The following is a 14,347-nucleotide window of genomic DNA, read 5'->3' as shown; positions in this document are numbered from 1 at the left end:
CTGGGCCCAGTCTTGTCACCATTATGAGGACTCTGCCACACAGGAGAATGGAAGGGGAGTCCTTGAGCCCAGGCTGTCCTGTGGGTAAAGGGAGTGGGAGTGGGGACTCAGACCCTTTCGTTAGTCAATTCCCAGTGGGTAATGCAGAAGCTGGGAAAGTTTCCCATAATAGTTATATTGACCTGAATTTATGGGCTAGTTTATTATGACTTGTCAATGATCTGACCAGAAGATATTTAGGTTCTTGTCCCAATTCAGGCTACAGGGTTAGAGAACACAGAAAGTTCAACATTGTGAGAGGACCCTCGGGTTGTGTGGCAAGGACACTTTTCCTGAGGACAATATCCAATTGTTAACATCTTTATTAAAATGAATGAAAGAATAATAAATACTATAAAACACAGAGTCACAAAGAAATAGTAAAATTCTATAACCCTTGGTGTTAACATCTCTAGTCTAAAAGACTACTTAAGCTAGCATAATCACATCTTACCTTGAAGGCCTGGTAGTGGGAGACAAAGGACCACCCTGGTCTCTGGCATGCCTGATGGATTCGATGGTCTAGGCTTCCCAAATTGGTAGGGATTAGATTTGAGAGTTGAGCAGCTAAGCTGTGGGCTGGTCTACACTATGAGCTTAGGTTCAATTTAGACACATTAGGTCGATTTTATAAGCAATGCAGCTACACAACCAACCCCAGATTTTATAAGCAATGCAGCTACACAACCAATCCCATTCAGTCGACCTAAAGGACTCTTAAAATCGACTGCTGTACTCCTTCCCGACAAGGGGAGTAGCACTAAAATTGACCTTCTTGGGTCGAATTTGGGGTAGTGCAGATACAGCATTGTGCAATTCGACGGTATTAGCCTCTGGGAGCTATCCCAGAGTGCTCCAATGCAACCGCTCTGGACAGCACTTTCAACTCTGATGCACTAGCCAGGTACACAGGAAAAGCCCCGGGAACTTTTGAATTTCATTTCCTGTTTGGTCAGCGTGACGAGCTCAGCAGCACAGGTAACCATGCAGTCCCAGAATCGCAAACGAACTCCAGCATGGAGCAAACGGGAGACACTGGATCTGATTTCTGTATGGGGAGAAGAATCTGTGCAGGCAGAACTCTGATCCAGCAGAAGAAATGTTAATATATATGCCCAAATCCTGCAACAATGTTTTTGCCCCATCAGGCATTGGGAGCTTAACCCAGAATTCCAGTGGGCAGTGGGGACTGTGGGATAGCTACCCAGAGTGCACCCTCCGTGATACGATGCTAGCCATGGTATTGAGGACACACTCCGCCAACCTACTGCACTTAGTGGGAACATACAGGATTGACTGTATACAATCTCTTTCTAAAAATCAACTTCTATAAAATCGACCTCATTTCGTAGTGTAGGCATACCCTGTATTGCAAAGCTGAGCTGATAGCTTGATAGAAGATCGAAAAGAGTCAACTTCCTGCAAGGTTGTTTGCCTTCTTATGGGATCCTGGTACTTCCTTAATCAGGCCCCAACCTACCATGCCCAAATCTTATTTCCTTACCCAGATAAATCTTCAGGTACACTTATTCTCTAAGTTAATATGTTTGATTATCTCATCTCCGAAACTGTTACCCTTGGCCTAACTTATTACTTCCATTATCCTGCGGTGTACCCTGCAGTTACCAGTCTGTTACAGACCTATGGAAAACATATTCAGTTTTTTGTTCACGTCTCTATTCAGTTCCCCAAAGTCAAAAGGGGTAACCAGTAGGCCATTTATCTATACCAAAGGTTATAAACACTTATACTAACATACTCTAGCTAGTCATACAGGATACAGACCTGTAGGTTCCTTGCATTACAGCCAACTATAATGAATAAATATTATGAATAACATATACTGGAATTCAGCATAAACAAAACTCAAGAAAATAAATATAATCAATCAAATCAATGACCAAAAAAATGCAATATATCCAGCTAGCTAACTGGCCTTATGGGCTACCGCTCCCTACGTACATTAGGGAACTGATACTAACTGATGGGTTGGATTTTAGTGATGTGTAAAGGGATGTGTAACTTGTGAAATCCTCATATAAATGATAAAAGTTGAAATGTGTGTAACTTTGGGGATCCACTTTCTACATAAAGAGAATGTAACATTACTGCACCACAGGGTTTCACAGAGACTGGTATTGTATAAAAACTCTTTTATGTACTATTTTATTATGAGTTTGGAGCAGTAAACCTGACCTTGTTCATTTGGCCTCTTGAACATAAGTCATAACAAACGAAGGCTTGGTGAAGCAATTGACTACACAATTGATCAACAAATCATCCCTTCCTCTCAGATTCATTATTTAGACACAATGAAGGCACCCACAGAAATAATTCTCCTAAGCAAAATTGCCTTTGAAGTTTATGATCCTTCAGCATTAAAGAAATCAATGGAAAATGTAGTTTTGTTTTTCTCATTGTGCTCCAAAGAAAGATTCTGTACACGGTAAATGCTGTTTCAAATCTGCTACAATCCAGAGACACAGACCTATACAAAGCAGCAGAATTACTTCCCAAAGCCACTGAACTTGTAGCTACATTTCAAATTGAGTTCAAAGAAGCCAAATATTCATCAAGTAAATTATCATGAAAATGGGGCATAAAAATCAAGTCTGAAGAGAAGTGCTTGAGAAAGGCAAAAAGGGGAGCAGCTCATTTTGTGGCAGACCAGGGAGGAGAGCAGACCTGCTACTGTAATCCCCAGGTCCTTTTCTGCAGAACTGCTGCTTATCTGGTTGGTCCCCAACCTGCAGGACCAACCTCTGGGGCACTATGCTTCATACTGGTTGCCAGCTAGACATCGATCCATTGATCACTACCCATGGAGCCTGATGATTTAGCCAGCTTTCTATCCACCTTACAGTTCATTCATCCAAGCTATACTTTTTTAACTTGCTGGCAAGAATACTGTGGGAGGCAGTATCAGAAGTCTGAGCTCTTAGGTGCCTGGGTGGCCAAGGACCCAGCGGCTGTCAGCCAGCGTAGGAGAAGGGGAACCCAGAGCTCTGAGCTACTGTGGGAGTACCCAGAGCTCTGAGCTACCATGGGTGGCAGGGGCCTCTGTAGCTCATGATGCTGGGGCTGTGTCATGGGCTTCAGAACACTGAGCACTGTCAGCTGTGCAAGCAGCAGGTTCTCAACCCTCCCGAAGAAGGGCTTGGGCTCTCATCCTCCTGATCAGGCTTTAATCATCAACCTGTCCATTCCCATTCTTTTTCTTTTTTCTTTTTTTTTGGTAAAAATTAAAGACAGGTCATCAGATTCTGTGAATATTTTTTTTTTATTTCCCACAACCTGTGTGTGACTTTTACTAAAAATAACTGTGACAAAATCTTAACCTTAGGCATTAATGGTCAGTTGGTCTGCCCCTCGTTCCTGAATAATATTGTGTCTCAGGCCAGGATATCCAGTCCCCAGGTGAACACATTCTGGATGCTGTCCAGGGCTGTGGTCATTGCAGGTCCACTGACCTGGTGTCTGCCGTTTGTCCTTGGTTGGTTAAGTAATCTCTCGGGTAGCTCTGTTTGGGTGTGTGGTGCCATAGGCTGTTGTGTTTGGTGATAACAGGGCCTGGAGAGGCTGAGTCACAGAGAAGCATTTTGAAAAAGGACCAGCCCAGCTGGGTGGTAAGAAGGGGCCCAGCACTTCCCACAGTTCCCAGACGGCACCCCAGTGGTGACAACCCATCACACTCATACCCTGTGGAGCTCAAATTAGGCCCACAGGCTCCTATGACACAAGCATGGGGGAGGGACTGTAGCTCAAAGAAAAGATCCTGATGTAGCAGTTGTTTGATTCTTTTCCACTGTGTTCTCAACCCAGCAGGGCACATCCACCTAAAATACCACCACACTGAAATGGTCCCGGGCATCAGGCATGGGAAACTCTGTGGCTCTCTCCTCATAAAGTGTGGTATACCATGTGAGATGAACTCCAGGTCATGTTTGCTATGGGAGGGGTGAAGGTATCACATAGTGAGTGGAGAACACCCATGGTACGTGTTCTGAGGCAGGATAATACAACCCATTTCTGCATAGATTTCTGAAAGATCAACACAGTATTGACATTTTATGCTGAGCCAATGCAGAGAATGGATGAACTATTAAAACGGTTTGAGCTGCAAGATATTTATCCAGTTTAGACCTCACAAAGGGATACTGGCAAACACCTTTGATGCCAGAATTCAGGGAGATGAAAGCCTTTTCCATACCCTTCTGCTTGCATCAATCCAGGATCACATAATTTTTCCTCCACAGGGTGCCGGTGACTTTTAAGAGGCTAATGGACTGGATATTGCGACTACATGGTGAGTACACAGTGCTATGCTGCTATGAGCAATTGAAAATGGATTTTGGTCCCGTATTTTGTGGCAGCATTCCCACACATAGTGCAGATGGCAGCACATTACACACAGAAAAGACAGCCATCGTCAATTGCTAGACTGAACTGTCTGCAAGACTCAGTTTGTCCTGACAATCTGAGCCCCTGGTATTGGGAAATCATTTCTTCACTCCTGGGGGAGACTCTCAAGCTGAAGTTCTCCAGGGTGTATTTTCTGCTCTTCCCGCTGCTCACAGAGGCCTGGGAATTGTCTGGAAGTCCTGGACAATAAGGTAGTCCCCAGCGACTGTACAAGGGAATCATAAAAGTTGCTGTCCAGCACAGCGAGTGCCAGACATGTGAGATTCATACAGTGATTCTCAGGGCTCTGCCTTCCTGTTGCAGTAAGGCGATTCCCTCTCGCCGCTGAGCAGTATTACGGTGAGTTGCCTCTTTCTGCATTAAAGTTAGTGCTGAGGGCTCAGGAAGGGTTCCAGGGTTGAACTGTTTAGTATTGTCAGACGCACCAGTGGATTTACCTGGTAAAATTGGAACTACAAATGTATTGGAAATAGTTTAGACAGATATTTGTTTTTAAGATCAGTTCTTTGTTGTCTCTTATGTCCTTCTATCTGTCTCAGTAGCTTTCTATTTTTTGGGTTGTGTGGTTTTTCCAATTAATCAACTTCACTGTGTTCTTAGTTAGTAAAGTCAAAGCTCTGCAGTGGGTATCTGTGTTACCAGAGGGTTCACAACAAGAATGGGCCACACACTAGCCAGATTCTGCTCTCACATTCTGCCTTCAGTGGGTCACTTCAGATTGACACTGGCTTCCCTGAGAGGAAAATCAAGACCCACATGTTTTGAAATCCCCATCTTTCATGCCTGGTCTCTGAACGCCACATAAACTGGGGGTTTCCTTCAGACACTTTCAACACCATGACAGAATAGTGCTCTCTGTCGCAGGACCCAAAGCCAGAATTTTAATAGCTGGGAGTCGAACATTAAACATTAGAGGGGTAGCTGTGTTAGTCTGGATCTGTAAAAGCAGCAAAGAGTCCTGTGGCATCTTATAGACTAACAGACGTTCTGGAGCATGAGCTTTCGTGGGTGAATACCCACTTAGTCGGATGCATCTATAAGTCTATTAGTCTATAATGTGCCACAGAATATTAAACACTAAGCCTAAATCTGGTCCCATTGAGATGAGTGGCAAAAAGGTTCAGAACAATTAGGATAACAATTTTATTTCATGGGGGAGAGGGGTCTGCTCTCTCTGTGCCCCTGCATCTCTGGATCTGGAGAGAATGAGAAGTGACAAAATGAAGTAAAAATAAAAGCATGTTTCTGGCTTAGACATATCCAGGCAGTGCTGGAAATCTCACCGGGAGAGGTCCAAGAACGCGGTGGGGAGGGGGAAAGGGGAAGGTGGGACGATGGGACGTGCAGTATCCAGATAACAGTGGCATGGAGTCCTGAAACTGGACAAAATAGGGAATGGACACCCTGCCTAATGCACAGACCAAAGAGGCTTAACGAGGCCTCTGGGCGGAACCCTCCTGGGTGCAGGGATTGGTGTCTCAGACTGTAAATTAACACGGACCGCACAGTAGTAGATTCTCTCTGGCAGCTTCCCCACTCTGGACTATCCCTCTTTCCGTGAGCAACCTCACTACAGCCTTGTGGGAACCTGAGCAATTGCCAACACAGAAAGGTAGCGTCTGGAAGGTATGTCCGGGTTTCTAATGGGCTGCAATACATTAAAGCTTTGTGTCATTTTGAGGAAGAGTGACTCACACTGTCTCCTTTTAGTTTCCACATCCTCAATTCCTCCTGCCGGGTCTGTCTCTCTCTCCTTTCCAGCACGGGCTGAGCTGCTAATGAGGTTCTCTTCACCCCCAGAAAGGGAGTTCAGGCTGATTTCTCCCTTTTCCCAGGTGCAGGCAGACACTGAGTTTAACCTAGTCTGAGGAGATATTTCTGTGAGCTGTCGCTGTGGGGTCTGGTAACAGGCCTTGCCCCTGGGTGAGGGGTATCATTGTGAGGCAATTTTTCTTGTTCAATTATTCAGGAACAAGGCTCCCTCAACGTCCAAGCTGCCCCATGCACCCCACAGATCTTCCTCTGCAGGGGATGAGGTGCCTCCCTCCCTGCTCCGTTGGCCAGGGGCAGATCAGTGACTGTCTCACCGGTGAGAAAACTCACACAGAGAGAGGCAAATGCCAGGTCACCTCTGATGCTGCTCTTGTTATACCCTGTCTAAACTCCTCCATTGACTGGTGGGTAATCAGTGACTGTGTCTCACTTGTGAGAAATCTCACACAGAGTTGAAAGTACCAAGGCACCTGTGCTTCTGATCTTCGTGCATAGATATACACCGTGTGCAGCTTCGGGAACTGCTATACATGAGCATCACACAAGCTGAGCAGTATGCACACTCTACAATGAGAGCGGGCAACTCTCGGGGAGGTGAGGGCCTAGATCAGTAGTTCTCAAACTTTTGTACTGGTGACCCTTTCATATAGCTAGCCTCTGAGAGTGACCCTCATATAAATTAAAAACACCATTTTATATATTTAACACTATTATAATTGCTAGAGGCAAAGCAGGGTTTGGAGTAGAGGCAGGCAGCTCCTGACCCCCTCCCCCTCCTGTGTAATAACCTTCAACCCCCTGAGGGGTCACAACCCCCAGTTTGAGAACCCCTGGCCTAGATGAACCCAGCTGCCATGTTCAGGAACCACTGGCACCTGACCGAAACCGGGGACCACTGGGGCACAGACATTAAACCCAGGATGTTCTTGGAGCAGTTGCTAGCGGTCTCTGATAGTCATTAATGGTGAAGGTTGTACATTTGTTCCTCAGTGTGGAGGTTACATGGGCTCACGTCATTATTTTTCCCACGTAAAACATTTCTCCAGGCAATGTCACATGAGATCTGTGAGTCTCGTGAAACACACACCTACAGTAACATTTTCAAGGCTCTATAGTCACATGAGAATTTTTCCCCATAGAGTTAAATTCAACACAGTCATGAATAGGAAAAATGCATTCAATAAGCTCATGCACAAGCGTAGACGCAGAATTCCTTCAACTGACTCCTAGGGACGTGTTCGCAGATTGGAAGGCCATAGGAAACTATTGTGATCATCTGGTCTGACGTTGTGTAGAGCGCAGGCCAAAGCATTTCCTAAAAATTAGTCCTAGAGCAGATCATTTAGAGAAGTATCCAACTTTCATTTAAAAATTCTCTTCTCAGTGATGAAGAATCCACCAAGACCCTTGGTAAATTGTTCAAATGGTTAATTACTCTCACCATTTAAAAAATGCATGCATTATTTCCAGTCAGAATTTCTTCAACTTCAACTTCCAGTCATTGGATCATGTTATACCTCCGTATGATAGACTGAAAAGCCTATTCTTAAATATTTGCTCCCATGTAGGTACTTACATACTGCCAACAAGTCATCCATTAACCATCTTTGATAATCTACATAGACTGAAATCTTTGAGTCTACCACTATAAGGCAGGTTTTTTAATCTTTTAATAATTCTTCTGAGACTTCTCTGAACCCTCTTTAATAAGTCAACATCCATCTTTAATCGTGGACATCAGAACTGGACACAGGATTCCAGCAGCAGTCGCACCAGTGCCAAATAAAGAGGTAAAATAACTTCTTTATCTCTCCTTGAGATTCCTCTCATTATCATCCCAGGATCACATTCTCTCTGTTGGCTACATGGTCATACTGGGAGCTCATGTTTGGCTAATTATCCCTTCACACACCCAAATCCTATTTAGAGTCATTGTGCTTCCCATAGTGCCCCATTGTGTAAGCGTCACCTACAGTCCTAGATGTAGATCTCTACATAGCTATATCAGAACACGTATCGCTTGCTTCGACCCAGTTAACCAACCAATCCAGATTGCTCTGAATCAGTGACCTGTCCTCTTCATTACTTCCCCCAATTTTTTTGTCATTTGCAAACTTCATTGATATTCAGTCACGAGAAGGGTAAGCAGCTGAGTTGCTGGCACACATCTCTGCTTACACTTGTCAGTTAACACCTGTAACTTCTGTCTCAGACAAAGCTGGGTGTCTGCAAGAAAGTCTCACCAAAAGAAACAAGGGAAGTAACAGAGGTGCTGGCCTGTAGCCCTAAATGCCAAGAGCTTTGAGCCTTTTGTGCCCTTTGTGCCCATTCAATTGAGCACAAAGTCAGAGCCCAGCATGATAACACCTGTTTCCATTTGGGAAACTTGGTTTCTTTCCAATATAGCAATTGCATCATGGATAAGAGCTATGTCCATCCAGTCAGGTGTCCTCTCTCTGACAGTGACAGCGTCTTCCAAATCTCTCCCATATGAGAGTTTCTGCAGGCCCTTGATCATCCTCACTGCCCTGGCCTCTCTACTTCTGCAATATCCTGGGGGAGATGGGAGTCCAATACTACACAAAGGAGTCTAGAGGAGGGTGAAACATTGACCAATAGATCTCATGGCATTGTATTTTCTCTGTGATTCCTCATCTCCCTCCTACTGGAACCTAGTGCTTTGCTCAGTTTCTGTCCATGCTTTCACTTTGAACAGGGTTTCAAAGAGCTGTGTACCATGATGCCCAGGTCCGTGTCTGGAGTTCATACAGTTAAATTAGAACATTATAAGGTGTTTAAGGAGTTCAAGCTTTTCCCTCCAGTGGAAATACACATTGAAGTTATTGACATCTAAGTGCATCTGCTATCATACTGCCCATTCACCTGGCTTTGAGGACTTCTCTGGACTTGACTATGAGTTAAATAATCTGGTGCCATCTGTAAATAATCTGGCGCCACCTCACTGCTGACCCCCCTTTCTAGGTTGTTAATAAAGATAAAATATTTACCGTACTATTTATTGTATAAAGCGTGTAACCCCCTTGCTGTGCTTCTCTCTCTGCACAGGAACCTTGCGGACTTCCGAGCCTGATTGACACATTTAGCACCCTATCATGGCAACTTTCAACCTCACCCCCTCTAACCCTTCAACATTCAGCCTATCGGGGATCCTTGGCTTGGAAGCTGCCCACATCTGGATTTCCATTCCTGTCTCTATGTCCTACATTATCAGCCTGTTGGGAAATGCCATGCTTCTGTTTATTGTAGGCAAGGAACAGACACTGCACAAGCCGATGTACCTGCTGCTCAGCATGCTGGCACTCACAGACATCGCCACATGTACCTTGGTTGTGCCAAAGGCACTGTGTATATTTTGGTTCAATTTCAAAACCATTACTGTGGGTTGGTGTCTCGCCCAGATGTTCTTCCTTCACACAGTTTCTTTTACGCAGTCAGCCATCCTCGTGACAATGGCCTTCGATCGCTACGTTGCCATATGTAACCCTCTGAGATACACCACCATCCTCACCAACGCACGAGTCGCTACGTTAGGGCTTGTAGGCTTGATACGGTCTGCTCTCTTCATCCTGCCTCTGCCTCTGATCTTGAGTAGGTTGCCATTCTGTGCCAACCGCATTATCCACCAAACGCACTGCGAGCACATGGCTGTGGCGAAGATATCTTGTGGGGACATCACAGTCAGCAGGATGTACAGCTTGGTTATAGCATTTGTAGTCAGCGGGATAGACCTGATGCTCATTGCCATCTCCTATGGTCTGATCATCAGGGCCATCCTAAAAATGTCCTCAAAGAAATCCCACCAGAAAGCCCTCAACACCTGCACAGCCCACATCTGTGTGATGCTGACAACTTATAGTCCTGGCCTCTTCACCAGCCTGACACACCGGTTTGGTCAGGGTATAGAGCCCCATGTTCACATTATCTTGTCCAACCTTACTTTCCTTATCCCCCCCATGCTCAACCCTATCATTTATGGGGTCAAAACCAAAGAGCTTCGTGACAAAGTGGTTAAATACACCCGTTAAGCCCGTTAAGCCTGATGATCTAGCCAGCTTTCTATCCACCTTACAGTCCATTCATCCAGCCCATACTTTTTTAAATTGCTGGCAAGAATACTGTGGGAGACCGAATCAGAAGTCTGAGCAATTAGGTGCCATGGGTGGCCAAGGACCCAGAAACTGTCAGCCAGCGTAGGAGATGGGGAACCCAGAGCTCTGAGCTACCATGGGCGGCAGGGGCCTCCGTAGCCTGTGATGCTGGGGCTGTGTCATGGGCTTCAGAACACTGAGTACTGTCAGCCGCGGAAGCAGCAGGTTCTCAACCCTCCCGAAGAAGGGCTTGGGCTCTCATCCTCCTGATCAGGCTTAAATCATCACCCTGTCCATTCCCATTCCCTTTTTTCTTTCCGTTGGTAAAAATTAAAGACAGATCATCGGATTCTGTGAATATTTTTTTTATTGCCCACAACCTGTGTGTGACTTTTACTAAAAATAACTGTGACAAAATCTTAACCTTAGGCATGAATGATCAGTTGGTCTGCCCCTCGTTCCTGAATAATATTGTGTCTCAGGCCAGGATATCCAGTCCCCAGGTGAACACATTCTGGATGCTGTCCAGGGCTGTGGTCATTGCAGGCCCACTGACCTGGTGTCTGCTGTTTGTCCTTGCGTCCTTGCTTGATTAAGTAATCCCTCGGGTAGCTCTGTTTGGGTGTGTGGTGCCATAGGCTGCTGTGTTTGGTGATAACAGGGCCTGGAGAGGCTGAGTCACAGAGAAGCATTTTGAAAAAGGACCAGCCCAGCTGGGTGGTAAGAAGGGGCCCAGCACTTCCCACAGTTCTCAGACGGCACCCCAGTGGTGACAACCCATCACACTCATACCCTGTGGAGCTCAAATTAGGCCCACAGGCTCCTACGACACAAGCATGGGGGAGGGATGTAGCTCAAAGAAAAGACTGGGATGTAGCAGTTGATTGATTCCTTCCCACTGGGTTATCAACCCAGCAGGGCACATCCACCTAAAATACCACCATACTGAAATGGTCCCGGGCATCAGGCATGGGAAACTCTGTGGCTCTCCCCCATTAAAGTGTGGTATACCATGTGAGACAAACTCCAGGTCATGTTTGCTATGGGAGGGGTGAAGGTATCACATAGCGAGTGGAGAACACCCATGGTATGTGTTCTGAGGCAGGATAATACAACCCATTTCTGCATAGATTTCTGAAAGATCAACACAGTATTGAAATTTTATGCTGACTAGATGCAGAGAATGGATGAACTATTAGAACAGTTTGAGCTGCAAGATATTTATCCAGTTTAGACCTCACAAAGGCATACTGGCACATACCTTTGATGCCAGAATTCATGGAGATGAATACCTTTACTATACTCTTCTGCTTGCATCAATCCAGGAGCACATAATTTTTCCTCCACAGGGTGCCGATGACTTTTAAAAGGCTAATGGACTGGATATTGCGACTACATGGTGAGTACACAGCGCTATGCTGCTATGAGCAATTGAAAATGGATTTTGGTCCCGTATTTTGTGGCAGTATTCCCACACACAGTGAAAATGGCAACACATTACACACACAAAAGAAAGCCATTATCAATTGCTAGGCTAAACAGTCTGCAAGACTCAGTTTAACTGACAATCCAACCCCTGGTATTGGCAAATCATTTCTTCACTCCCATGGGAGGCTCTCAAGCTGGAGTTCTCCAGGGTCTATTTTCTGCTCGTCCCGCTCCTCACAGAGCCCTGGGAATTGTCTGGGAGTCCTGACCAATAACAAAGTCCCCAGGGACTGTACAAGGAAATCATAAAAGTTGCTGTCCAGTACAGCTCTGCCTTCCTGTTCCAGCAAGGAGATTCCCTCTCGCCGCTGAGCAGTATTACAGTGAGTTGCCTCTTTCTGCATTAAAGTTAGTGCTGAGGGCTCAGGAAGGGTTCCAGGGTTGAACTGTTTAGTATTGTCAGAAGCACCAGTGGATTTACCTGGTAAAATTGGAACTACATATGTATTGGAAATAGTTTAGACAGATATTTGTTTTTAAGATCAGTTCTTTGTTGTCTCTTATGTCCTTCTATCTGTCTCAGTAGCTTCCTATTTTTTGGGCTGTGTGGTTTTTCCAATTCATCAACTTCACTGTGTTCTTAGTTAGTAAAGTCAAAGCTCTGCAGTGGGTATCTGTGTTACCACAGGGTTCACAACAAGAATGAGTCACACACTGGCCAGATTCTGCTCTCACATTCTGCCTTCAGTGGGTCACTTCAGATTGACACTGGCTTCCCTGAGAGGAAAATCAGGACCCACATGTTTTGAAATCCCCATCTTTCATGCCTGGTCTCTGAACGCCACATAAACTGGGGGTTTCCTTCAGACTCTTTCAGCACCATGACAAAAAACTGCTCTCTGCGCAGGACCCAAAGCCACGATTTTAACAGCTGGGAGTCGAACATTAAACATTAAGCCGAAATCTGGTCCCATTGAGATGAGTGGTAAAAAGGTTCAAAACAATTAGGATAACAATTTTATTTCATGGGGGAGAGGGGTCTGCTCTCTCTGTGCCCCTGCATCTCTGGGTCTGGAGAGAATGAGAAGGGCCAAAACGAAGTAAAAATAAAAGCATGTTTCTGGCTTAGACATATCCAGGCAGTGCTGGAAATCTCACAGGGAGAGGTCCAAGAACACAAAGTCTGTGGCGGTGGTGGGAGGGAGGAGAAGGTGGGACAATGGGACGTGCAGTATCCAGATCACAGTGGCACGGAGTCCTGAAACTGGACAAAATAGGGAATAGACACCCTGCCTAATGCACAGACCAAAGAGGTGTAACGAGGCCTCTGGGCAGAACCCTCCTGGATGCAGGGGTTGGTGTTTCAGACTGTAAATTAACATGGACCGCACAGTAGTAGATTGTCTCTGGCAGCTTCCCCACTCTGGACTATCCCTCTTTCCGTGAGCAACCTCACTACAGCCTTGTGGGAACACGAGCAATTGCCAATACAGAAAAGTAGTGTCTGAAAGGTATGTCCAGGTTTCTAATGGGCTGCAATACATTAAAGCTTTGTGTCGTTTTGAGGAAGAGTGACTCACACTGTCTCCTTTTAGTTTCCACATCCTATCTTCCTCCTGCCAGGTCTGTCCCTCTCTTCTTTGCAGCACAGGCTGAGCTGATGCTGAGGTTCTCTTCACCCCCAGAAAAGCAGTTCAGGCTGATTTCTCCCTTTTCCCAGGTTCAGGCAGACTCTGCATTTAACCTAGTTTGAGGAGATATTTCTGTGAGCTGTTGCTGTGGGCTCTGGTAACTGGTTTTGCTCCTGGGAGAAGGATATCACTGTGCTCCTCAGTTGGTTCAATCTCCCATCATTTTCTGACACCCTGTCTGCATTCTCCTTCCCCATTTCAGGCTGCACTGATTCCAACAGCACGCTGGTTGCCAGTGTCTTCTCCATGTTCCCCATTCATCCTTGGCTACCTCAACGTCCAAGCTGCCCCATGCACCCCACAGATCTTCCTCTGCAGGGAGCGAGGTGCCTCCCACCCTGCTCCCTTGGCCAGGGGCAGATCAGTGACTGTCTCACCGGTCAGAAATCTCACACAGAGTGAGGCAAATGACAGTTCACCTCTGATGGGGCTCTTGTTATACCCTGTCTAAACTCCTCCATTGACTGGTGGGTAATCAGTGACATTGTCTCACTCGGCGTTGCAAGTACCAAGGCACCTGTGCTCCTGATCTTGGTGCACAGATATACACTGTGTGCAGCTTCGGGAACTGCTATACATGAACATCACACAAGCTGAGCAGTATGCACACTCTACAATGAGAGCGGGCAACTCTGGGGGAGGTGAGGGCCTAGATCCCTTTCATATAGGTAGCCTCTGACTGTGACCCGCATATAAATTAAAAACACCATTTTATATATTTAACACTATTATAATTTCTAGAGGCAAAGCGGGGTTTGGGGTAGAGGCAGACAGCTCCTGACCCCCTCCCCCTCCTGTGTAATAACCTTGCAACCCCCTGTGGGATCACAACCCCCAGTTTGAGAACCCCTGGCCTAGATAAACCCAGCTGCCATGTTCAGGAAC

General features: G+C 45.9%; 1 protein-coding gene across 1 annotated transcript; it reads left to right on the top strand.

Moving 5' to 3' along the window:
• Positions 1-9,347: 9,347 nt before the first annotated feature.
• Positions 9,348-10,280, top strand: LOC120395351 (olfactory receptor 52D1-like). The gene has a single exon (XM_039519693.1). It carries the CDS (start codon positions 9,348-9,350, stop codon positions 10,278-10,280), a length of 933 nt encoding a protein of 310 aa, XP_039375627.1.
• Positions 10,281-14,347: the final 4,067 nt, after the last annotated feature.

The sequence above is a fragment of the Mauremys reevesii genome, linkage group 1 (genome assembly GCF_016161935.1).
Source record: "Mauremys reevesii isolate NIE-2019 linkage group 1, ASM1616193v1, whole genome shotgun sequence".
Lineage (NCBI taxonomy): Eukaryota > Metazoa > Chordata > Testudines > Geoemydidae > Mauremys > Mauremys reevesii.
Note: the sequence above shows the minus strand (reverse complement) of the source record. Positions and strands in the feature narration are given on the sequence as shown.

Excerpts from the sequence above, each read along its gene's own strand:
- LOC120395351 (XM_039519693.1), top strand. The coding sequence starts at position 9,348 with ATGGCAACTTTCAACCTCACCCCCTCTAACCCTTCAACATTCAGCCTA.